Source organism: Oxyura jamaicensis, chromosome 3, assembly GCF_011077185.1.
Source record: "Oxyura jamaicensis isolate SHBP4307 breed ruddy duck chromosome 3, BPBGC_Ojam_1.0, whole genome shotgun sequence".
NCBI lineage: Eukaryota > Metazoa > Chordata > Aves > Anseriformes > Anatidae > Oxyura > Oxyura jamaicensis.
Window position 1 is genome coordinate 112,375,961 of NC_048895.1, and position 24,254 is coordinate 112,400,214.

The window sequence follows — 24,254 nt, forward strand, 5'->3', positions numbered from 1 at the left end:
TGCATGGTGACCCTGGAGATCCTGGGCCATATCTGCCTCCCCCACGTGGCTATTGTTCCTCCCGAGCTTCTTACGAGAAGTCAAGACCTCCACAGGGAACATTTCCAGCGTTGGGGGGAACAGGAAATCTTTCCACGGACTTAGCTGCTGAATAAACCACTGGCTCAAAAAGTCCCCCACAGCACACAACACACGGTTGGACTGATGTCCCCTCTTTGTGCAGTGAGTTCCTGAATCTGGATTGTCTTCAAGGTAGAAATGTAGATAACACTGGAGAGTTTCCCCTGGTTTCTGGGAATTTTCTGCTTTTTCCCCACCATCCATGGCAATTGTAATTGTGCAGCTTCTCTGAGGGCATCAGTGCACATCCCTAGTGCCTGCCAGGTCCAGCCTGACACAGGGAGCATGCTGCCAGCTCAGGCAGGAAAAAACTTTAGTTTTGTTGTAGGTTGTTTAAATCAAAGTCCACAAATATTTTGCCACAGCTGCAAAGCATAATTTAACTGCTTTGGGTCCTCAACACCCTCTTTTTTCTTAGAACAAATCAGGTTAGCAACAGCCATGGAACGAGTTAGTCCACTTGACAAAGTAATCTGCAGATAAGATGCTGACAGACTGAGATCAGTGCAGGGGGAAATAATGCATGCTACCGTATGAATGGTATCAGGAAATTTCTCCTCTTGAAATGCCTTGTGGTTTTTCATCAGCGGAACCTCTGGTCAGCCTCACACTTGAAAATCAAGCCCAGGCTCTAGAGGCAACTTGCTTTCTGGGTGGCAGAAACAAGTGTGGGTAATTATACTTGTTCCTGTGTCTCAGTTTCCCTTTGAGGGAGGTCAAAATAATCTGGGCTGTAGCAGCAAGATGATGATGTTTAAGATGGATCTAATTAGAAGACTGCTTTGAATCACCTGCAAAGGTAAACCATACTGTATTGCTGTCTATAGTCTTTATTTTCTAAGATATATGGGATGGTAACTGGGTGGATTTGCAAGAGAGGGTGTAATTATTTTGCTATGTTTATGAAAATGAGAAACTTAGAGAAGAAGTAAAAAGGAGGTCATGCAGATCACCTGTGTCCTGGTTAGAGGGAGACTTTGCTGGTCACCTCTAGGAATATTCTGCATTTTAGAGCTAGCTTTAGACAACATTTTTCAGCCTGGATGGTACAGAAAAGAAGGAATTTGGTAGCAAACCTGGGCTGCTTTAGTTCTCCAGGGCTTTTTGAAGATCCAGGAGATATTTTGTATGCCTAATGGTGGATCTGTCCACAGAGCTGCTGTTTTTCTAACTATAAGATATAGATATTAGAGAAATTGCTCACTGAAAATTTATAAGAAATCCTTTTTCAGCAAGAAATTAAATGAAGAAGGGGGACAGCCACATCACATGAGAAGGGCATTACTAATTTTCCCCATTTGCAATTTGATACTTCTTTGATAGTTTTCTGGCTTTCTAGCCATTGGTTTGGGATTTTGGGACTTTTAACTGGTGATTGAAGCTTGAATAGCAGCATGGTTCTTATTTACAGAAGATTCCATCTATATAGTTTGTTGTGCATACAATTAATAGGGTACTTAGTCTCAGCTACATGGTTGCACAAAGGGTGTATTTAAAAATAGAGGCTGACCCGCAACATTTGAATAGGAATGCAAGTTTGCAAACTGTGGAAAGATCCATGCAAAGCTGTAGCAGATGCTGTTTAACCTCCTCATAAACTTTGTTTTTAATTACCTTTTTTCCTTGCTATTGTCTGTTTTATTGACCAGTTATCACTGAAGTACAATTAGATTGTGCTCATTAAGCTAATGTACCATATGCTGTGAGTGTATGCTGCATATACAAAAGTATTGGAAACCTTGGTTTTGTTAGTGTTTCTATTATAAAGTCATGTCATAATCTCAAGGACTCAATGTCACAGCTAATAACTTGGCAATGTTTCCATCTTGGTCTTGAGGTCACCTATAGGCATGGAAGTCTTGATGTTGTCACCAGTGGATGCTGTCTTCAAAATTGCAAAATAGCCTTTTTTGTAGAATTCTGGATGCACTGATGGAGGTGCTCAGGAAACCAAGGAGACACCTATTTTTCCCTACTTTTTTTTCCAGTTCTGATAGACATTCATCCATTGGACTAATAAATAAATAAATAAATAAATAAACTGTGACAATGTTTTTTATGGATTTGACAAGGAGGAGATATTCTGGACCAGTGAGATGTCTCACTTTTCGGTTATTTCTATATAAGAGCAGCTGCTCTGGGTCAGCTCAAATGTCTAGCATGGTTTTCTGCTGTTTTTCAGACCCCATTCTTTAGTGGTAATAGTCAGTTCAGAGACCATGACAGAATAAATAATGTCAAGATAATTTCTTTCTACGTTACACTTACCTGTGCTGAATTTCACCTCCCCATTACACGACGCAGTCACTCTGTACCGTGAGGTCCCATGCAGATCTTCATTGGCAGACTTTGCTTATGTTAGTCTCATCACTTAAAGCTGTCCAGAGTTGTATCGCTAATTGCTGCCTTTTCCACATCACTTGAGAACAGAGGGTAAAACACTGGCTTACACACCCCTTCCTGTGGATCTCTGGTGCTCTTTCTATTGGGAAAGCAAATCCTTTCTTCTTACTTTTGTCTCCTTTCTTTTAACCAGGTCTGTATCCAGGGGAAGTCTCACTTTAGATGAATCTCTCTAAGAGCCATCTTCAGTGAGAAACTCCGTCAAATGCCTGCAGGAAACCCAGGTCAGTGACATCAGGTATATTGCTGGATCATTGCTGTCCTCTATCCATTCACAAGGTGAGACTGTGGATCATGTTCATATTATAATTGTATGTCATGGGGTCTTCTCAGAAGGAAAGTCACAGTGAAGCACCCTTCTACTTGGGAGCACCAGCTCTGATATGTGATGTGGCAGCAGTAGGCAGCCACTGCCAATGCTTATAACCAGCTTGGGAGGTGTTGATTTTTCTGCTTTCACCTGGCTTCACCACCTTTTAAATCCTGAGACCCTAGGTGGTTTGTATGAACAGCCTTTTCAATACAAAACCAAAACAACACAACAACAAAAAAAACACATAATTTTACAAAAGCTCATGATATTAATCAAGGTAATGTTAGTAATCAAGTTAATGTTACCCACTCACATGCCATTCAGTACTCTTAAGAGACTTTCCTTGGTGCTTTCCTTTCTTACAATGATTTTCTGGCTGTTAATTCTGGAGCTAGAGAAGTACTTTGTCAGGGAGAGTCAGAAAGGGCATATTCATTTAAAAATATTCATCAGCTCCCTTTCCCTATTCCCTCTAGTTACATAAAATGTGTCAGCACCTGCTGTAAGGGTTTGTCCATGTTTTGCCTTTCCCTTTAGGTTTCATCATCCAATATACTGCATGGGTAACTTGTCTTAGGTATTAATGACCTGGAAAAGGTTGTTTTGCCGGGTTCTGATTTCAGGCACCACATTATATTCTGGTGTGACAGCATGCTTGTGCTCCATGTTATTTACTTGTTAACATCAGTGTAACTAATGGAGATGTATACTAAAAAATCAAGCTATACGTACTTTTTCCAGGAGCATTTTTCCCCTTTAATGGGCAGGCCCACACATACAACAACATTCCTGGATATTCCCTCATGTTCTGGCTGTGAGATTGCCAGGTACCACTGAGAGGAATATTTGAAGAGCCAAAGTCAGGTTGTCTCAGGGCCGATGAATTTCTAACACATCGGTTGTCCCTGTGAGGAATTTGGTTAAGACTCTGCTTTCTCCATGCCATTTATTTCTCTCTACATTTTGAGTAAGTATAGGTGACATGAAACAAACAAACAAACAAAAAGATATATGAGAGCAATACATGTGACAGCGGCAGTAAAACAATTACATATCTTATTCTGTGCTCTGTCTTAGATGGAGTAAGCAGGCAGTGTGCTGAAAAAGCCCCAAAATACCATTTTTGTAGAGCCTGCTTGTACTTCCTCCTGTGTGAGTCAGCTGAAAATCTCCTGATTCTTTTGCTTTGTTTTCCTCCCAGGCTGTACAGCAAAGTTGACGACAAAATGCCATCCCTGCTTACTGCAGCTCTCCACTGCCTGTTTCTACTGGTCACAGCATGTTGCCATACACTACAGGCCTCAGACTTCGACCCGTTCACACAATATGTAGTGAGTATCCTACGCCAGAACCATCGGTTTTCATTTGGTTTCTGCTTGTAGCTGCCATCATTCTCCTTCACACCCACAAAACCTTAAAGGAAGTCAGTATAAGGTCAGATGGGGAAACTGAACCCAGAGAACCTCTCCAGTGTGTAAAATGGATGGGAAATCCAGAAACTGGGCTCTTCTTGCTTTCCAGTCTTAAAGCTGCCCCAGGAAGAGCTAAGCAACATTTCTGGTCTCTCTCTTGTGTTGGTGTAAAAGGGATTTAGATTTCTGCCCCCTGGGCTAAGCCTAGGTACCAGCGATGTGGGCTCTGCTCCTGAATAGGGTTCTAGGCAGCCTGGAAACATCATGTTGACACAACTAGTTCAGGCACAGAGGTTCTTACAGGTAGGTGGCACGACTTGTGTTTAGATGTTGCACTTCGTAGACTCACTTCATTTTCCCAGATTTTCCATAATCTTCCTCACATACCTCTTTTGCCCCATCAACAACCTGAAATATGGAAATCAGTTTTGTGCTTTGTCCTGTGTACACCTGTGGTAATTGTTTCTGCACTAATTGTCCCTAATATAGAGGGCAAAAGAGGAACAGAAAACAAAGGGAATGACCAAATGGGAGTTAGTATAGTCTGTTAAAAAAAAAACTAGTCTAAAAATCAACCATCTCTAGATCAACAATAATTGTTATTACACCAGAAAATGCTTCGTCTACTACTTTCTAAATCCTATCAAGCCAAAACAGATTCTAGCTTTAGTGTTCAGCCTCTAACATCATAGGGACATTAGCTCTGATGGACTGAGGAGAATTCAGCCTGCTTCTCTGAGCAAGTTGAGAAAAGGCAAAAAGAATTGAAGAGGAAGGTGGAAGCTCTTTATATTGCTACTATCCCCTCCCTTGGCAAAAAAAGACAAAGCTTGTTGCAGAAGCCCTGTCTGCCCTACGGCAGATTAATAGTGACCAAGTATCTTGTTTGCTCTGTTTCTTCTGTTTCCCGATCAGAGCACTTGGGCATTTTTATGAAAAGAGCAACACCTTATTATTTTTTAGCATCGTTGAGCCATGCTACACCCTGCAAATGAGTCATTATTTACTGGTGTGAAATATGTGAAGTATCTAACAACAGGGCACCTAACAGTCCTGCGGTTGTTTGGGAGAGTAATTAAAAAGGAAAACCACCGAGCCCGAACGTGGAGGAAGACACGGATCACAGTGGGCTTTCTGTAAGGTCTGAGCATGGTGAAAGGCAGAGCCCCTAGCATCACAAAACTGCCAGCACACCTTGGGATCTTCACTGCCAGCACAGCCGCAATACGAAGCCCAGCTCTAATCACACACCAGATGGTTCCTTGATGTGAAAGGATGACTCAAGAGCTGCCAAGCTATTCACCATTCCTGTAAATAAAGATTTCAGTAGGGCTTAAGAAACTGGGAAAACTGCAAATTTCCTGCATACATCTCAGCTTGTTCTTTAGCTTTTTTTGATAACAGCAGTGCCAGAGTATTTTTAAGGCACGATTAAAAAAATAAGTAGGTCTGCATCTCACTTGGCTGCACCCTGCATGAACCCAGTCATACTGAAATTGTGTCACCACCTCCCTGTCCAACCGTGTGCTGCCCATGACTTTTTGACCTGGCACCTGAGCTGGAGCAGGGATGTTTCTAAATGCTAAAGCTTCACTTCAGCTTTATATATATGTATATATATATTCACAGAGCTTCACTGTTTTTTCCACAGATTGACAGTAAGCTGGGAGGGGAAAGCGTTCACTCAGAGCAGCAAAGGCAGAAGCCAAATGGTATGTGCATATAGGTGTGGTAATGGAGCATATTTTTGGTAAGCCAAGGGTGAAATCACTACTGGGGACAGCACTTCTCGAGGTGCTGAACTGCAGTCAGTAAGGGGAGGTAGTAAAGACACAAACCAAAGAAGTGGAAATTTCTGTCTGGTCATATCTTGAAATAAATGAGCCCAGGTTCTATGCAAGATGAATGCCTCTTAGCAGGACAGGTCACAAGATAATCCTGTGTGGCTTCAGTTCATCACTGACAAACTATCTATCTGCCTGCTGACTCAAGGGAGAGGAGGGATGAGACAGCTTTTCTCTGTATATATTATACCATTTATATTGGCTTCCTATTGCTGTGAGACCAAAGAAATCTGACTTTTGTCAGACAAGCAGGAGATAAAACTCATGCAGGATATCTGCTGAGCAGGAAGTTTTCCCAAGCAGAATGCCACACTACACTACTATTGCAACAAAGAGCCCAAATGCCAAAATAGAAGCCACCGATTTATGATTTGCCCTCACACACAGCTTTGCAGTCTCATGCTATTTCTCTTTCAGTGCTGCTTTTCTACCTTCCGCCTCTGGAGTATACCGTTGACATTGAAATAATTCTTACGAATCCAGATTTGTTCTCACTAGTCGCACAGTATTACAAATGCCATAATCTTCAAATTTCAGCAAATATTTCAGATGTAGAAATGAGCATTTCAAGCATCAACGTTACAGCAGGTGGGTTGGTTGTTTATTTTTCTATTCTGGCTGACATGCTTGTTTGCCAGCATGTGGTCTCTCCCAGTTTTAATATCCATCACACTTAGAAACCAGTAAAACTGACTCTGCTGCCTACTAAAACACCCTGTGAGCCCGAAACTCTAGCACACGACACCATGTTTTGTTATCCGCATCCCACCACTCCTCTTTACATAATGTTGGCGTTAGGAGTAGCCCTGAATGCTTTTCTTTTCCTAAGGAAGGGACAGAGCCAGAGGAAGCCTGAGCCAAAGAATTCTGCTCCAGTTTGTATAACAAGCAGTGTGAGTTACTTTCAAGTTTCAGGAAGCTGCGACAAAGGTTATCAGACTGTTTACTTCCCTCTGACTTGCATTCGGAGTGTAAATCACTGTAAGAGGCTCCTCTGACCCTGACAGAGGCAGGCTGTGTGAGCCACAGTCTTTTACAGATATAACTCACTAAACATACTCTTACAGGGCAAAATACTAGACAGGCTTTATTACCTGTGCTGTGGCTGTGAAGTGTCACATCCAAGTGACTAATACAGCAGAGGATATATGAACACACCAAGCATTTACAACATCAGAGGAGGAGGTTTTTTACATTCTTTTCACTGGCACAAGAAGCAGTGAAAGGAAGCGTTCTCAAAGCAACAGAGAAGCTGATCTTTCAAAGGCCTGGAGGGTCGCATGCAGTGTGTGAAAATCGCTTTGTTAATAACTTGCACTGCTTTGGCAATAATGTCGCCCTCTCTTATGCAGCATCTGTCAGGATACAGTCAGAATGACACAGCATGTCACTAGCCACCAGGCCTATGAATGACTATTACATAGACTTGAAGGATGCTTTAAATGATTTAAATTAGATTTAAATGTCTATACATTTGCTCTAAGTCCAAGTAATATAGAAATATCCAGTCTTAAGTCTGTCATAGGACCTTGGACAATATGCCAGCTCATTTTTTTTGGATCAGGTCTCACACTTCTATTCAATTACTTAAAAATAATTTATCAGACTCACTGTACCAGTCTGGTTCCCATTTCTGGTTAGTCAGCTAAGATTGTTATAGTAAGATTTGCAAGGCCTCAGATCATCATCCTTACATCATTCAACTGAACTCACAAGAAAGGCAACATTTGAGACCACTAGCATAAAGATACAGCAGGGTAAATACATATCATGCAATGCCTTATGCCATTACATGTCAATACATTTACCACTCTTATGGTATTTCTCTGTCTGTCTTAACACTAGTTTGTCCGCCCAGTGGTGAGAACGTGAGCTGTTGTTATTGTGAAGATGGATTGTACAATGACTCGAAAGCCTGCCCTCCTGTCAGCCTATCATCCAAAACGTCCTGTGGCTATATCAAGGATATGCCCTTCTACAGGATTCACTGTGAGCCTGAGCCTTACATTGGAGGTAAGGAGAAATAGCGCTGAACCTCAGCATTGTACAACCCATGTGGTGCTTAGAAGCTGGTATTGTGTTAAAGGTGTGATAAATCAGCACCTCATCTGGCTAATGCACTGCCTATGCATGTGGAAAGTCTGTAGAGATGCTCTGCATCTCACTTCTTTCTGTGATGTGGGTCCATCCTGATGCAAGTACCTGCAGATGCTTAGTGCCATGCTGGAGCCCCAGCTCCTGCAATCCTTCACATGCCTCTTGGGGAACTTCAGTTTCCACTGAGCAAAGGCAGTTTCATGTCCTCAGATATTCAACAGAGGAATTTATAAATGTGACCAAAGTGTGTCATATATCTTCCTCCACTGCATGGTATGGGCATGTCCTTAAGCAGACTCAGCTTAGAAAGTTGCAGTAGCTTTCTAAACATTTTTATTTTGGGGTCTTCACTCAGAATATCACCCTCCCACAGTCATCAAGGATTTTTTCCATTAATTTCAGTGAAGCATAGGAGGAGACTGATCAAAGTGTAATCCTTGCTATGTATAAGTTAAGAATCTAGTCAAAGTCATTCACCTAAACTCCCTCTATAACTGGAGCAATGTAGTGAGTGATTCAACCACTGTAGGGAAGCTATCACCTTTTGAATATATCACCTTCTGGTGATAGGCTACAGACTAAGTGAGTCTACAGCTTTGCATTAACTGGAGATGGACTCTAGATATTCAGCAGATTCCAAATATCTAAATGAGATATAGAAAGTTAAGATAATCTTAAATTTCCTATCATACAGACAAATCTTGGTAAGTAGTAAGATTTAAGCTTGGGGTTCAGTTAAAAGACAAAGCTAAGAAAATACTTTGTAATTGTTGCTTTTGATTATTTTCTACATTTACTTTTATGCTTTTCCTTACAGACCCACATCGTACAGGAGATCCTGTTGATATTCATATGTCAGTCACACTTGACCAAGTCTTTTCTGATAATCTCAGGAATTCTTCTTCAGAGTTATACAAAACATACAAAGATGACCTTGAAAAAGCGGTAATGACTTTAGTTTTCCATCCATGAGGTTACAAAGTCATCTAAGAAATATAGCATTTACCCTAAGTCTCAGCATCTTATCTGTCACTATCACTGCCTCAGTGCAGAGCTGTGAACTAAGCTGGGCTAGTAGCTACAACAAGAGCCAAAGCTCAGCTCCCCTGAAAAGTAATAATAAAATTCCCTCTCATTTTAATATGCAGGAAGACAGAGAAGTACTTAGAAACCATTTGCATCAAAAGCATGAAGAAAAAAAACAACACACATTATTGGTCCCTGCTTAAATCCACACAAGTGCATACAGAATGAAACCATAAAGACAAATTTATCCCAGTGACAGAAATAAGAGCACCAGGCCCATTCTGTCAGATATGCTGTATGCTGTTCCTCATATCAATGTTGAAAGGAAAGCTCCCTATTTTAAGCATGCTAGAGTGATATACCGAGGGCTCATGCCATATAATATGTTTTTCTTTACAGTTTCTTCAGAGCTACACATGCTTATCAGGCTTTCTATCAGTAACAGTAACTGGTTTCAGGTAAGTAAGCAATTTAATTTTTTCCTGGAAGATAAAAATCATTCTGTCTGGTCTCCATGAGGAGATGCAGGTCAGCCGAAGCTACATTCACTTTGATTAGAACCCATGCACAGTATGCACATATTAAATGGTAGTGTAATACCTGCACAGGAAAACCCAGCTATTAGCATGAAAATAGGACTCTAGGTAAAATTCTATATCGTGCAAAAGTCCAAGAAACATAGTAATTCTTGAGCTGGGTCAAATCCTTTTTGAATTCCACCCAAAAGGGGGAAGTGTTCAAATAAACCTATCAGCATCTCCCAAACCATCAGGAAAATGAATTAATAAGTTGATTCTGGATTGGATCTGGATAAAAGAGATATTACTTAAGTCCACACAAATTTAAATGCCTTTAAGTTTTCCAATTGAAATTAGGACAGCAGACCAAGGAAATGTCAGATAAATGTGTTTTTGCTTTGGGAAGAGCTGTCAAACGAGCTTCTTGTATGCCAGAGCAAATCCCGAGTCATAACAGGAGCCTTCATGGGTTTCACACCTTCCAAGCCATGCAAGATGGATCCCACAACATGGAAATGCACTAGTATGCAAGGCTGATAATTTATGCTGCTTCTCTTATTCTGCTATTTGTTCAGACCTGGAAGTGTCTCTGTGAACTACGAAGTAAAAGCAAGAGCAGCAACCTTCAGTGACATACACAATTCCAACAAGCTTGTACCAAAATTTCTAGATCCATTGTACCATCTAATACCCAGCTCCTTCACAACAGAAATAACTAGTAAGTTTAAAGCTCTCTCAGTATTTCCTTTCAAACTTTTTTTTTTAGTATTGCTAGCCTGAACCATGTGGCCACCTTATATTGTTGATTTTTTAGTACCAGACCTTCAAAAACTATCTATTTCTCTGTTTCTTTTTCTCCTGTGCCACCAAAGCTTAAGACTTCCATGAGATGGTCTTGCACACAGTACAAGTACTAGTCAGAGGGCTACTTTAACCTGGTTGCTTCTCCTCCCAGTTTTTCTACACAGAAAGCAGAAGCGGTGATAACACTTCTGGCTGTCTGCATAAAACGTTCTGGGGTTTTGGCTGACAAAGACAGTAGAAAAATATGTCATGGGAAAATGTCATACCTAGTATCAGAGATGGTGCCCTGCAACTGATGCTGAGTGTGTATTAGTTGCAAAGCTCCTAGGATTCCCACAATATGAAAGACACCATATAGATGCTGACATTACAATAATGCAGAACGTTGCTCTCTGTCTTCCCAGATCAGACAAACTTCACTGTGAGTCCTGTGGACATTTTTGAAGGGGATACAGTAACACTGATGTGTGAGATAAATGCAGAATCTGGGAGTGCAACCTGGTATCACTCCAATCAGACCATCTCAGACAGCTCCCGGCATTCGCTGGAGACAAAATTTACAACTGGAATATCAAGATCAACTCTTAAGATTACCAACATTACAACGGAGGATTCTGGTATGATTTTCTATCATTAAAACAACAAATGCAGATCTCTAGTGTGGCTAATTCTACAAAACCCAGAGGAATGCAGTGACTGCATTTCCCTAGAGTAAAACTAAAAAATACACTGTCCCACATAATTTTCCTGTTTTGGGGTTTGGTTTGGTTTTCAGTAACTAACTACCCACTGACTGGCAGTGCCAGTAAGGTGTAAAAAGCCTGAGGTGACTGTATAGGCCTGGATATTCCCAGTGTCAGGCTTCACTGTCATATCACAGGAGTGGCTACACAGATGTGAAGCCTTCTCCTCCTTTGTGTGTGGTAACTGAGGTTGTGGTTGATTTTTTTCCCTTGAAGGTCCTCGTCCTCTTTGCAAGCATAAGCTAACTAGTAAGAGTTTGGTGTTACAGTTTTTCTTGTGTTCATGTTTAGAGCTTTTTGAAAAACAAACAAACAAACAAGCAAAAAAACTGCTGGGGAGAGTTGCTGGATAAATTTTCATGTATTATCAGAGATTTGACTCAGCCTCCCACTCAGTTCATCTCTTTTGGTCATAATCTACTTTCAGCTTCAGAAAGGGTAGCATTTGGCCATTTCTTTGGACACACATATGGGAGATAGGAGCTGTGGGCCCCAAATGGCCTTGGGCTAAGGATGCCCTGAACCTTGGCGTCTCCATTCCTATGAAAGTGGGCTATTCAGTAGGCTATCCCAATGGGAAGGGGTACCCATGTACCTAAAGTACAGAGGAAATTTGGGGCTGTGATTGCCCATTTCAAAAGGAAACCTGGATGCATCCAGGAGTCAAGTGCCTAAGAAAGGGGTGATTCTCCCACTATGTTTAGCATTGGTGCGGCATCACCTTGACTACTGCATGCAGTTCTGGGCTATGCAGTTCTGGGCTCCACAAGATAAAAAGGATGTTAAGGTCCTTGAACGTGCCCAGAGGAGGACAGTGAAGCTGGTAAACGAATGGAAGGCATGTCCTGTGAGGAAAGGCTGAGGACACGTGGGTTGTCCAGTCTGGAGAAGAGGAGGCTGAGAAGCGACCTCAATGCTCTCTGAAGCCTCCTGAGGAGGGGAATGCAGAGGGAGGTGCTGACCTCTGCTCCCTGGCTGGGATTTAGGAAAAATTTCCTTACTGTGGTCAAAGACTGGAACAGGCTTTGTAGTTCAGGCTTTGTGATCAACAGCTGGTTGATGACCCATGGCTGTCAGTGCTTAACAGGTATTTGGACAACACCATCAGTAATAGGCTTTAACTTTTTGGGCAGCCCTGAAGTGGTCAGGCAGCTGGACTTGATGGTCTTTGTAGGCCCCTGCCACAAGAACTAATCCATTCTAGTCTAGTCTGGTATAAAGTGGCCAATAGTCAGCTCTATTTGGCAATACCTTCTGAGAAGCATAGGTGCCCACACTCAGAATACCAGATGCTGTAGAGTCCACCTTGGGCACCAAAATCTTGCCCATTCTGTGTAGGAACACTTGCAGTTGGTCTGTGTTCTTGCCATGACATATTGCTGATACCTGGACTCTTGAGCCATGCTCAGATCACCATGCACCAGCACAGCCAGATTTTAAGGATCTCAGTCCCAGAGCCCTGTTCTCTTCTCAAGTGCCCATCAATACTGAAACTGCCTAGTCTGAATACATTTGGCACCAGGAGACTGCAGAGAACCTCCTATAGAGAGACAGTAGATGACCTCTGGGCACATTTTGATCAGCAAAGAGAAGATCCACTGCAAGCTGGGACACGTGAAAACTAGACACAAAGTAGCTCTCAATTCGTACATCTAAATGTAGTGGAAACAATGGCAAAATGTGTTCTCAATGCTAAAATATTGTCTATGCTTTACAGGTTCCTATACGTGTGTTTTCTCAAACATTAGTGACCATTACAAGCTGATATACAAAGACATGCAAGACATACCAGTATCTTCACTAAGCATCATTTCATACTCAGACGACACGAAAATTACCTGCAATGGTCCTGACATTCAAGCAACAAGTACCTTGCTGTTCTGTTGTTTAAACATATACTCACCATCAATTAGGAGTGACTGGAAGTTAAATGGATCAAGCGCTGTTGCAGGTAAGATTAACAAAAGATTGTCTTTTACCTGCTAGGTTTGTTTGTTCTTCAGAGAACTCCCCCTGCTGGCAGCAGGTACCCTAAAGTCCAACATGAATGCAGGGTATGATCCAAAGTGGGGGTCAGGTAACAAATAGCACGATTCTGGGTGTCTCCATGCAGGGCACAGACATTGATGTTCAAAACTGTGCCATCCTGGTTGGAAACAGCTGCCTAGACCAGCATCACAAAGACTTTTCCCAAAAAGCTTACTTCTGCGTTCTCCATCATCTGTGCTTTCAGAGTAGTGAAATCCTCGCCTACTGTAAGGAGCTGTTTTGCCCTTGATTCCCCATGGATAGGCTTTCCCAGAGTAACTTTCCTCCTGATTTGCTTACCTTATTTCCTAAATATGGCAGATAATGAGGTCAGGCTGTACCAGAATAGCCTTAATTTTGGCTTATCCTGAGGTTTCCTAGCAATGTTGTGGCTCTTGGTTAGATAACTTTTCGTTATGTAGGTGCCCAGCACAGTGCTAAGAGCAAGGCTTCAGGCCTTTGGAGACCATGGTGTTGCCAGAGTAAAGGATGTGAGTGGACTTCAGCACTGATGAGTTAAAGTTCCACACTGTGAAAGGTTACATACAGACCTACAAGGCTTTCCTTAGCTAGTGTGACTGCTTGTGATTTTCGGAGCCTAGGTATCCTTGGACATCCACAGCCCTTCAAAGAACATTTATTTGTCTCTAGGAGTCCCCACTGACAAAAAAAACTGCACTGAATATGAGCTCAACATCACCGAATCACTGTGCGTAGCTGAGAAGTTGAGTACAGTGACAACATATACGTGTGAGTTCCTGAGTGGACATGGTGCCAGGACCAGTCAAAACATCAGAGTGACATACTTACGGACAGGTAAGAGTCAGGTAGCATGTAAGAGACCATCAGTGGCCTGTGTGGCACATGCCATTTGCAAACAAATTATTGTAACAAGCAACCCTCAGTAATATGACATTTATCTTGTGTTGTCTCAGACTATGTAAGAATATCTTCAAGTGTAAACACATCAGTTTCTGAAGGAAAGGGATTCAACCTAACGTGCAAAGGCAATGTGAGCGATTATGACAGCATTATTTGGGAAATCCAGTCTGGAGATAAAATACAAAGAGTAGAATGTGCTTCATGCATCAGAACCGACAAATCCATAGCCACATCTGTGCTCTCAGTGAATCTTGCCACTCAGGACTGGAATGGTGAGTGAACATGGTTTGTACTGGCTACAAAGGCAACAAAATCTCTGCACCAGACCATTTACAGCATCTCTAGCCCAGCAAATCACTGAGATACCTGACCATGTGTAATTAAATATATATATACATGTATATATATATAAATGTAAAAACGTTAAAATTAAAGCTGCTGGAGGACAGCAAGACACAATGCTGCCAACACTGTATGTGTTCAGTAATAGGGCTCGGGATCATGCAAAAGCTGAGGAACACTTCTGTTGACCGAGAAATGTTTTTTATGTTACTGCTTTCAGGCACCTACATCTGTACTTTCTCCAACAAGTCTTCGAACACTTCTGCCAATGTGACTATCAATGTTATTCCCTTGCCTCTGAAACAGAACATCTGGCTAGACCCCATTAAAACATCTATAAAGTGCAAAACTCCACAACGCTTCAACTGCTGCATAAGTGCTAACACTGTAGAAGATTACAATGTTACATTTGTGGTTGGAGAAAAAGAGTTTCAACTTGGTAAGAATAAGATAAGCTTGAAGAATCACTAGCTGATTGGCCTAAAATCTGTGTTAACCTATCTTAAATCTTCCATGCAGGAAAAAAAGAACACGGAAATTTCTTGTGCTACTCGTACGATTACAATGAAACAGAATGCAGAAAATGGGAGGAAAGTCTCAAGGTGTATTACAGGTTTGTTAACAGCGTGGAACAGGAGGTCGAGAGTGAAAACATAGAACTGAGGTGGATACCTGGTAAGAAAAAAGTCACTGTTTAAAGCTGCTAAAAGGAAATCCTGTTATCTTTGTTAAACCAGATGCCATGAGTTTTATCACTGATGACACCTAACAGGAACAGTTTTAATTAGCCAAGATTTTTTTTTCTCCTTTTTGACAGGAAATATTGGAATGCAGAGAAAAATACAAATTTTGCTGGCATTTTAAAAACTAAAAAAATCCAAACTGTTTTGTCTTCACTGTATTTGACAGTGGTCCTAGCCTGTTCCCAGGCAGTTATAGTTCAGCCACCTTCTGTCCCTACCTCTCCCTGATGTAGCCTGCACCACCAAGCTTCATCTCCTGTGTTGCAGTGCAGTCATGCAGCTCACAACTGGCACCAGCAATTTAGCAAGGGTAAAAGATCGCAGTGCCTCAGGAAGAAGTCATTTAACTCAGGAGGTCAGCTTGGGGGACAGCATATCTGCTTTAGCACAAGAATGACAGCCTCCATGAAGTATTGCAGAGACCATGGTCACACCAAGCTTCCGAGTCAGCTCTGCGGGACGTACTGCATGATTAGAATTGAACATGGCTAAATCCAGTTTTGATGTTTTGTTCTGGCCAGAGTTTGGCTATTTCAGCTCCTTATCATTAATTGGTAAGAAAGAAATGTTAGAAACCCCCTACTACAGAAATTTTGTTTCTTCCACAGTATTGCTGCCTAGTGTTGGATCAGCATATCTGGCCAGATTTCACTCTCTTAGGCAATAAATATGTAGACGCTCTATTTGCTTTCATTGGCAGCTACTGTGCACAGTCAAAGCCAATTAGCAGACACATTGTTCATCAAAAATGTGCTAAGGCCATGCTATCAAAGCTTTAATGAATTTCTTGTTAGTGCTACAGCAGAACTGAGTCCCCTAACAGAATAAACTCACCCTCAGGCTAGAGATGGTCACAGATGTACAGAGAATTTACAAAGAGGTCAATATAGTCTCAACTCCAACCCTATTACACAATGTAATCTAATGGACAAATCCTAAAACTTTAGGCATTGGTCTGGTGATTGGATTCAGTACTCAAAAACAAGGGGCTTTATCTAATTTTCTTTTTCATTTCATGAATCCAAAAACTCAGTCTGAGAATTTAAAATCTGGTGTTCTTTTCACCAGGTTTTGTCTCCTGCTTTTATTTGAGTTGTAAAAGCTTTTGAGTCTGAAGCATCTTGTCACTAGTCCCAGACAGAATCAGCAAGCACGAAGGTACCTATAAATGAGGAACCAGTGTACAAGGTCCCAGTAAAAGTTTTCTAACTCTCAAAAAAGATTCTGCTTAGGCCTTGGAAGAATATTTGAAGATATAAATTAATATTTCTGTACTATTCTTATTACAGAAAGCAGTAAAGTCTTGGAAATTGTTGGGGAAAAAAAAAATAATAATAATAATAATAATAATAATAAAAAAAATATTCCAAGACATATACCCAATGAAAGGTCATAATTAATGAAGAGAGCAAGCTGAAGTCCTAACTAATATAAAGAATTTTGAACTTCAGTAGGTCACAGGTCTGATGAGAGATAAATTATTCATCTCCATGCTTCTCAATGTCTTTTTCTTGATACAGAAAGCAAAATTTCCTGCTCAGAAAATGATGTTTTTGGAGCGGAAGAGGACACATTAATAAAGCCATGCCCTCTGTTAAATAATACTTTTATCCGAGGCACTGAAATTTACAAGTGCAATGAGAAATCATGGAAGCCGAAAAGGAATAACTGCGTGTCTGAACAAATAAACAACCTACTGATTAGAGCGGAGGTAATGTGTATGAATTCTTCTGAGGCTGGGGAGAGGGGTTAGCTCTAGAGAGCAGATACTATTTGTTATTACTTAACATAATCTAAAATGCCAGAAGTATTCAAAATACAAGTATTTAATTAAAACTATCTTTTAGAAGGTATAAAGAATGATTGTCTAAATCTACACAAGCCAGGCCCCTTTCTCTGGCCCAGCAGGCATGTGGCACTGCATGGCCAACAGCCATACACATGAACACGATCCTCAGACAAGGTGATCTTATCCGCAGCGTCCTGCGGTAGCACTCCCTGGCCTTGGCTGTTCCCTGACCCATGTTCAGGCACAGCCACAGTGGACACTGCTGGGCACAAACCCCCAAATTGCCACAGAGCACACTAACAATGAGGCCATATGGGCAACTGTGGGCTACTGCCCCATCCCCGGCCCAGTCCCAGTTTAGCATGTCATAGAATCACAGAATTGCAGAATGGTTTGGGTTGGGAGAGACCTTAGAGATCATCTAATTCCAACCCCCAAACATGGGCAGGGACACCTCCCGCTAGGCCACAATCAGCCACCACACTTCTCAGATAGGTGCTGGGTCCTGGTTTTCAGGCTAGGTGTCCTATTATAGTGCTCTTTGCTTCTACAGACCATCCAGAGTCACCCTTCTCTCAGTGAGGTTAGATAAGAACTTTAATCTTTCTTTTTAGTAAATTAGAGCAAGGTCCCAAGCAGAAGTGCAGTGACTCAATAACAGCATATTTTCTTAACTTGACAGCTTATTCCCTTATGGGGCTTGGGTCCAAGCCAACTATTTTCTCCCAAAATTTTCTAGGAGCTATCTGGGAGTTAGCACTGACAAGAGATCTCGCTTTCTAGGCAGTTAGGATACCCTAAGAGAGAGTTTAACACTGTGGCTAGAATGACTCTGGTTCTGTTTATTTTATTACTAGAGGTGTAGCCATTATGAAGCAGGATCAAGCTCCAGGCAAATTGCATACATGTGATGCACTGTTATCTTCTGTTCCAGTCCTTGGTCAACAGTCCTGTGGCAAAAACAGACTTGCCCATCTTTCTTCAGCAACTCCTGAATGAGACAGAACTCCAGCAAAATGTCAATTCTTCAGCAGACCTAGCTGCAGTTGTTAACATCCTGTATAATATCTCTGCTATCCCAGCAGATGCAAGCAAGTCCACTATTGAGGTAAGGTTTTATTTTAAGGCTTACCGATACTTATCAAGCCCTTCAGTCTCTTTTGTCAAAGAAGGTGATATTCTCCCTGAATAACTTTCATAGTTAGTTTCAGGAACAGGAGGGAATTGAGGGAAGGAGGTGAAATGACCTCAAAGACAAAATGACAGCAAAGACACAGACGAGTTTATGAAGAGTCACAGTAATGAAGACTAGGAGCTCATGCATGAAAGAGAGTGTTGTATGCTTAGCAAGTAGAAATGTTCTAGGGACCCTTAAATGTCTCTAGTATTCAAAGTTAGAGGAAAGGCCAAGGAATGACAGAGCAGAAGCAGGAGCAGAAAAAAAATAAAGGGTTGAAATAGGGATAGGGAGAGTAAATTCCATGTGCCATGATGAAGCAAGGAATATCAGTTGGATGTTACAACAAATGAATGGCAAAACATATTGTAGGACTGCTTGGTTCGTAGGAAGCCTTGGTTTTCAGGTATAGAGGAACAGCACTGCTCTTCTGAGAGTAGAAATGTACAAAGGGGCTTGATGTTTTCTAGCTGGTGAACAATAAATGAGACAGAGAGAAAAATCAAAAATAGCACAAAGGTTGAGGCCTGACAAAAAGGCTGGAAAAGAAAAAATACTGATACGTAAAGAAAAGCCAAGCCAAGCAAAATCTACTTTGGAAGCCTTGACTTGAAAGCAGGATATGCCAAGGATTAATAACTGAAGGTTTCATATGGACTGAGCAAAAGAAGAAAATGCTTGGCCTTTTCAAAAGGCAATTCTAGAATGATGCAGAAATAATCAGAAATAACTATTTGTATGGGATTTCAGTTACAACATTTTTCTTCTGTTTTTACAGGCCTTCTTATCTACAGTGGACAATATTGTTAATGGTTCCAAAATGGAATTTTGGGCAGAGCTGAATAAGAGGAACGCACCCAGCAGTTCTCTTTTACTGAATTCAGTAGAAAGATTTTCTGAGAATCTCCAGCCAGTTAATAATACCTTTCCTCATGTCAGCACTAAAACCCTTGAGCTACAAGGTATGGTTGTCACAGAAAACAGGCACGCGGACTATAATAAGGACTTCAACCAAGTAGGAAACCTCAGTGCTAATGTGTTAATTGAGAAATCTGTGACTCTACCCCCAAATTCAACCATTGTCAGTGTGGCCTGCTCAGCTATTGGACAGATTTTGCCTAAGAATGATAATGTATACGTGAATAGCTTAGTGGTAATAACAACTATGAGCTGCAAGAGACCCCAGAACTTCTACATTAATATGACCTTTCAAAAAGCAAACCTGTCTCTAAACACACCAAAATGTGTCTTTTGGAACTTCAGCCTCAATGAAAACAGAGGAAAATGGGTTGATTATGGTTGCATACCGACAGAGGAAAAAGGCAACGTTACTTGCTCCTGCAATCACTTGACACCATTCTCCATTTTGATGTCACTTGTAAAACCATCTGACAATCTTCCTGCAGATTATATTACCCACATTGGCCTGGCCATTTCAATTGTGAGTTTAATGGTCTGCATTATAATTGAATCCTTAGTTTGGAAAAATGTAACAAACAACACAACCTCCTACATGCGCCACGTCTGTATATTCAACATAGCTACGTCACTCCTAGTTGCTGACATTTGTTTCATTGTCAATACTTACACCAATGATCAAAATGCAAAGAAAAAAAGAGAGATTTGTATTGCAGCCACCTTCTTCATCCATCTATTCTACCTGTGTGGCTTATTCTGGATGCTCAGCCTTGGCCTCATTCTTTTCTACAGATTGGTCTTCATCTTCCATAACACAAGTAAGACCATCCAGAAAGTAGTGGCATTCTGTCTGGGATATGGGTGCCCCTTTGTCTTTGCAGTTATTACCATTGCTGTCACACTGCCACAGAACAATTATACCAAAAAGGATGGCTGCTGGCTCAACTGGAATGACAGCAAAGCTGCCTTAGCCTTTATCATACCTGCCCTGGCTATTGTGGCCATGAATTTGTTCATCACCGGAGTTGTTATAATAAAAATACTGAGGCCAAACATTGGGGACAAGACCAACAAGCAGGAGAGAAAGACTTTGTTTCAAATCGGCAAAAGTCTGGCCATCTTGACACCACTGTTAGGCCTTACCTGGGGATTTGGTCTTGCTACCATCATCGAAAATGACCAAAAAGCTTTCCACATCGTCTTTTCTCTGCTCAATGCTTTGCAGGTGAGTTACACATACACATGGTTTTGTTTCATCTATGACCATTTAACATGCAGTGACATTCTTGCAGTGCTGTGTTATGAGAAATAAAAACAGTTTGGGAAAGCTCAGGTTTGCCTTATATGTCCTTAATCCCAAAGGGCTCTTTTGGGAAACCCATTGCAGGAATTCAGAAGCATCTCTTATTCTAAGTTGCCCTAACAGTTGTGCCTTATAGGTAAATCTGGCATAGACATAACTGGCAGTAGCTTTGGGGAGAACTTCTATCCTGAAGATTAGGAAAGTAGCCCTCTTATTTTCAAGGGGGCAAGCTTCTGCATGTCTGCTTTCATTTACGATGCATCTGGAGGCATCACATCATGCTCTTGCAGGTTCAAGTAATGAGGGAGTATGAACTGCCTGTAAGTCAACAGAACCAGCTGAGCACTACTAATATGAAAGAGAGGAACAGACTAAAATCCATGACTGAGGATTTTCAGTCAGAGTTCAGAGTTTAAATAGTCAGTGTGGACAATGTTTGTGACAACTGTGAAGTACTACAATTGAAAGGCTGGTGTTAAACATGTGATTTTCTGTCTACCAGGGATTATTCATTTTGGTGTTTGGGACTCTCTGGGATAAGAAGGTAAGAATTGAAACTATTTTTTATATTGTGTGATAGATATTGTTGGAATTTGAACACAATTGCTGTATTTACTAATTGGTTTTTCTTTCTTGAACAAATAGATAACAGAAGCCCTGCTGAAGAGGAATTCTCTGTCCAGATGGAGTTCACAGCAAACAAAGGTTAGATGCTTGACCTAAGAGCATATTTCAACATCACTGTTGAATAGTCTAATATTCTCCAAGTGTCTTTTAAGTCTAATGCACTCCATGTTCTGAATTTACTAGAACTGGTCAGAGAAAGAGAAGAAATTAACAACACAAATACTAATATAATCCTTTTTTCAAAGTTCATTATTTCACCTATAATAATTGATCAAAAATTAGAAGGAGCTTGGTGGAGATTTGATCTAGAGCAGTATATAAAAGTATACTGAATTCCATAAGAAATAAACCACAAAATGTACTAAAACTTTAAGTTATAAAACAGGAAAATTCAGTGGCATCATTATTTATTCACAAGCTAAGATAAACACAAAAGGAACTTATTGAGGCAGGTGTCCTTCAGCTGTAAGTAGGAACGGACGCAGATGTTGCCACCTGAACTTCTAAGAGAGGTGGGTGATAGGTAAACCCACACTTTAGGCTGAGAAGAGAAAAATGGGAGGAGGAAACAATCTTTTGTCAAAATTGTGTCCATGTGCAATAAACAAACAGAATTCAATGATCTAAAGATTGCACAGAAATGGACATGGTTCTGTAACCAAGTGGCCTGGACACTCTCCTGGAAGAGGAAAGACTTGGGTCCCAAATGCAGCAAATTTCTGCATTTAATCCAAAATATTCACCGGCTAAAAAAGAGAAATAGTGTTGCTAATAGGGAATGGATCCTTAAGAAAGCTCCTGTAAGGCTGCTCTTGTCTCTGCACATACTTTGTCTGGCCCACTGTCTCTCACATTCCTCCCTGCATAGAAGCAGAGCTTGAATGGAGGGACTGGAAATGCCTCTGCTCAGGATAGGCATTCATATTGAACGGGGAGACCAGTTCCACCCCTGTCTTTAAAACAAAAAGAAAGGTTTGCACAGTGCCTCTGGAAAATGGAAGGCTGAGTAAGCAGCCTTCAGATTATTACCCACTCCTGCTCTGTCATGTGGATATCAAAATCACATCAGGAAGTCTGAGGTCTATCAAAAGATGGGAAGATAGCAAAAGGATTCAGGATCACAGATCGTGTTTACCTCAATCTTCCACTAATGGGGAGAGACATGGAAAGAAATAGGTGAGTCCAGGTCTTCAGTGGCTCCAAGACTGGTGCCTCTGCCAGAGTTTTGGGTTTTATAACCATGGAAGAGTCTTTAAGACAAGAGGTCTGCTGCAACCTGGTGGGATCCAACTGTCTCGATGGCGAAAACATTTCTTGTCTCACATCCTGGCAAGACAGACTGAAAAAGCTTTAAATGAGGATCAGTGGGGAAAAGGATATGATTGAAAGATTCAGGTTAAGCCAAGGGATGGTATGGCACCATCTGAGGGTGGCAAGGCAAATGTGAACATCTACATATGAAACATTTGTATACCAACACAGAGAGTATGAGGAACAAACAGAACAAACTGTAAGCTTTGGTCCTTTTCCAGAGCTATAATATCATCAGTATTAGTGAGACTTGGTAGAATGAGTCCCACAACTGGAGCGCTGAGATGGAGGGCGATCAGCTCTTCAGGAGGTTTAAGCAGGGCAGGCCACGTGGTGTTGCATTGCATGTAAGGGAGAAATTAGATTGTACAGTTCTTGCAGTTAGTCATGATGGAGTAGAGAGCCTATGGGCGAGAATTAAGGGGATGGATAGCAAATCAGATGTCTTTGTGGGTGTCTACTATTGACCACCCAACTAGGACAGCAGCGTGGATGAGTTACTCTATAGGCAGCTAGGGGAAATCTTGGGATCAGTTGCTCTCCTTATGGGAGAATGTAATTTCTCAGACATAAACTGAGAATATCGTATTTTGCCATGACATCTGGCACATCAAGGCATCTTGTCATGTCAAGATAAGATGCAGTTTCTACCCAACATTTTTTTCATTTAGGATCCCCAGAATAATCCACCTAGCTTTTTTTAAACTAGTACTCCAAGCATTCCAGTGTTTTCTGCAGGATTATCACAGCTAGGAACATCTCCTAATACGTTTTTAAGGTATTATTCTTTGTCTCTGCCTTGAAAATGACATCTGCTGGGTGTGGTGCTGTTCCAGCTGTGGGAAATCTTCCTTTTTCATAGGAAGCTGGTAGGAAAGAAGGAATAACTTGTATAACTATCATGAAGGATGGCAGTTTCTTCATTCCCCAATGGACATATCCATCAGAATAAAGTAGAAAGAACAAGTTGTTAAGCCTTAAGTTGTTAAACCTTAGCTCTGAATTCCTTTGAAACAAAATCTCTCAGGGCAGACATTTCCACCTCAAGCTGACAGTGGGGAAGCTGCCCCAGGCAATGGGAGCTGGCCCTTGGCAGTTCTGCTGAAAAGGAATAAATAATGTTTTAGATGTGATTAATTTACCTTCTTTCTCTACCATTTTATTATGTAGCTGCCAATGCACGAAATTGCCTAATTTCCCCCCACCATAAACAGTCAGACTGAACAGAGAAAGATATGTTTTCTGTACTTTTTTTTGTTTTGTTTTTTGTTTTTTGTTTAACGTACCTCTTGCAGGAAACCCATTAAACTCTCAAACTATGCAAGATCTGAAAAAGAAACTGCTTTCAGCAGCAAAATCTCACTTTCCTCCTTCACAACTGGACTGTACAGAGTTGTATTCCAACGCCCTCTAGTGTGCAGAGTTAAATTTGCCTTTGATTATCTCAGCAGCCATCCCCAAGTACATAGATCTTCACTTTACTGGCTACCTTAATGTATATACTCCCTAGGGTAAGGGACCAGAATGCTGTATAGTTTAACATGGACAGACTCTGGAGCTTAAGCCATGTTCCCTGGCCAAATGTTAAAGACAGCCTGTTACTTTTTGTGTTGTTTATTTTTTTATAGTTCCTATAAAGTCTCCTTCACTGCCATCATAAACATGCAAATGGGTGAACTTTATGCCAAACAAGCATCTAACCCGTCCCCTGCCTGTACTACTGAACAGCTTTGAATTGTGCTCTTTTTCTTCCCTCATTATGGCTACAAAGAAAGTTCTAGGCCTTTAACAAAAATAAAATAAAATAAAATAAAATAAAATAAAATAAAATAAAATAAAATAAAATAAAATAAA

The 24,254-nt window shown here is 41.1% G+C and overlaps 1 protein-coding gene across 1 annotated transcript in view; it reads left to right on the plus strand.

Annotated features, from left to right (window-relative positions):
• Positions 1 to 791: 791 nt before the first annotated feature.
• The window catches only part of ADGRF5 (adhesion G protein-coupled receptor F5), a 25,473-nt gene continuing 2,010 nt past the window's right edge, over positions 792 to 24,254 (plus strand). Inside the window, exons 1-20 of the mRNA XM_035322270.1 lie at positions 792 to 919; positions 2,657 to 2,802; positions 4,038 to 4,171; positions 5,908 to 5,960; positions 6,510 to 6,680; positions 7,938 to 8,105; positions 9,007 to 9,134; positions 9,615 to 9,673; positions 10,309 to 10,451; positions 10,942 to 11,154; positions 12,998 to 13,231; positions 13,960 to 14,124; positions 14,244 to 14,462; positions 14,753 to 14,971; positions 15,052 to 15,207; positions 16,796 to 16,986; positions 17,999 to 18,172; positions 19,020 to 20,384; positions 20,965 to 21,006; positions 21,108 to 21,167. Coding sequence (XP_035178161.1) covers positions 4,116 to 4,171; positions 5,908 to 5,960; positions 6,510 to 6,680; positions 7,938 to 8,105; positions 9,007 to 9,134; positions 9,615 to 9,673; positions 10,309 to 10,451; positions 10,942 to 11,154; positions 12,998 to 13,231; positions 13,960 to 14,124; positions 14,244 to 14,462; positions 14,753 to 14,971; positions 15,052 to 15,207; positions 16,796 to 16,986; positions 17,999 to 18,172; positions 19,020 to 20,384; positions 20,965 to 21,006; positions 21,108 to 21,167 — 3,816 coding nt within the window. The 5' untranslated portion in view covers positions 792 to 919; positions 2,657 to 2,802; positions 4,038 to 4,115. The remainder of the gene's footprint in view (positions 920 to 2,656; positions 2,803 to 4,037; positions 4,172 to 5,907; positions 5,961 to 6,509; positions 6,681 to 7,937; positions 8,106 to 9,006; positions 9,135 to 9,614; positions 9,674 to 10,308; positions 10,452 to 10,941; positions 11,155 to 12,997; positions 13,232 to 13,959; positions 14,125 to 14,243; positions 14,463 to 14,752; positions 14,972 to 15,051; positions 15,208 to 16,795; positions 16,987 to 17,998; positions 18,173 to 19,019; positions 20,385 to 20,964; positions 21,007 to 21,107; positions 21,168 to 24,254) is intronic.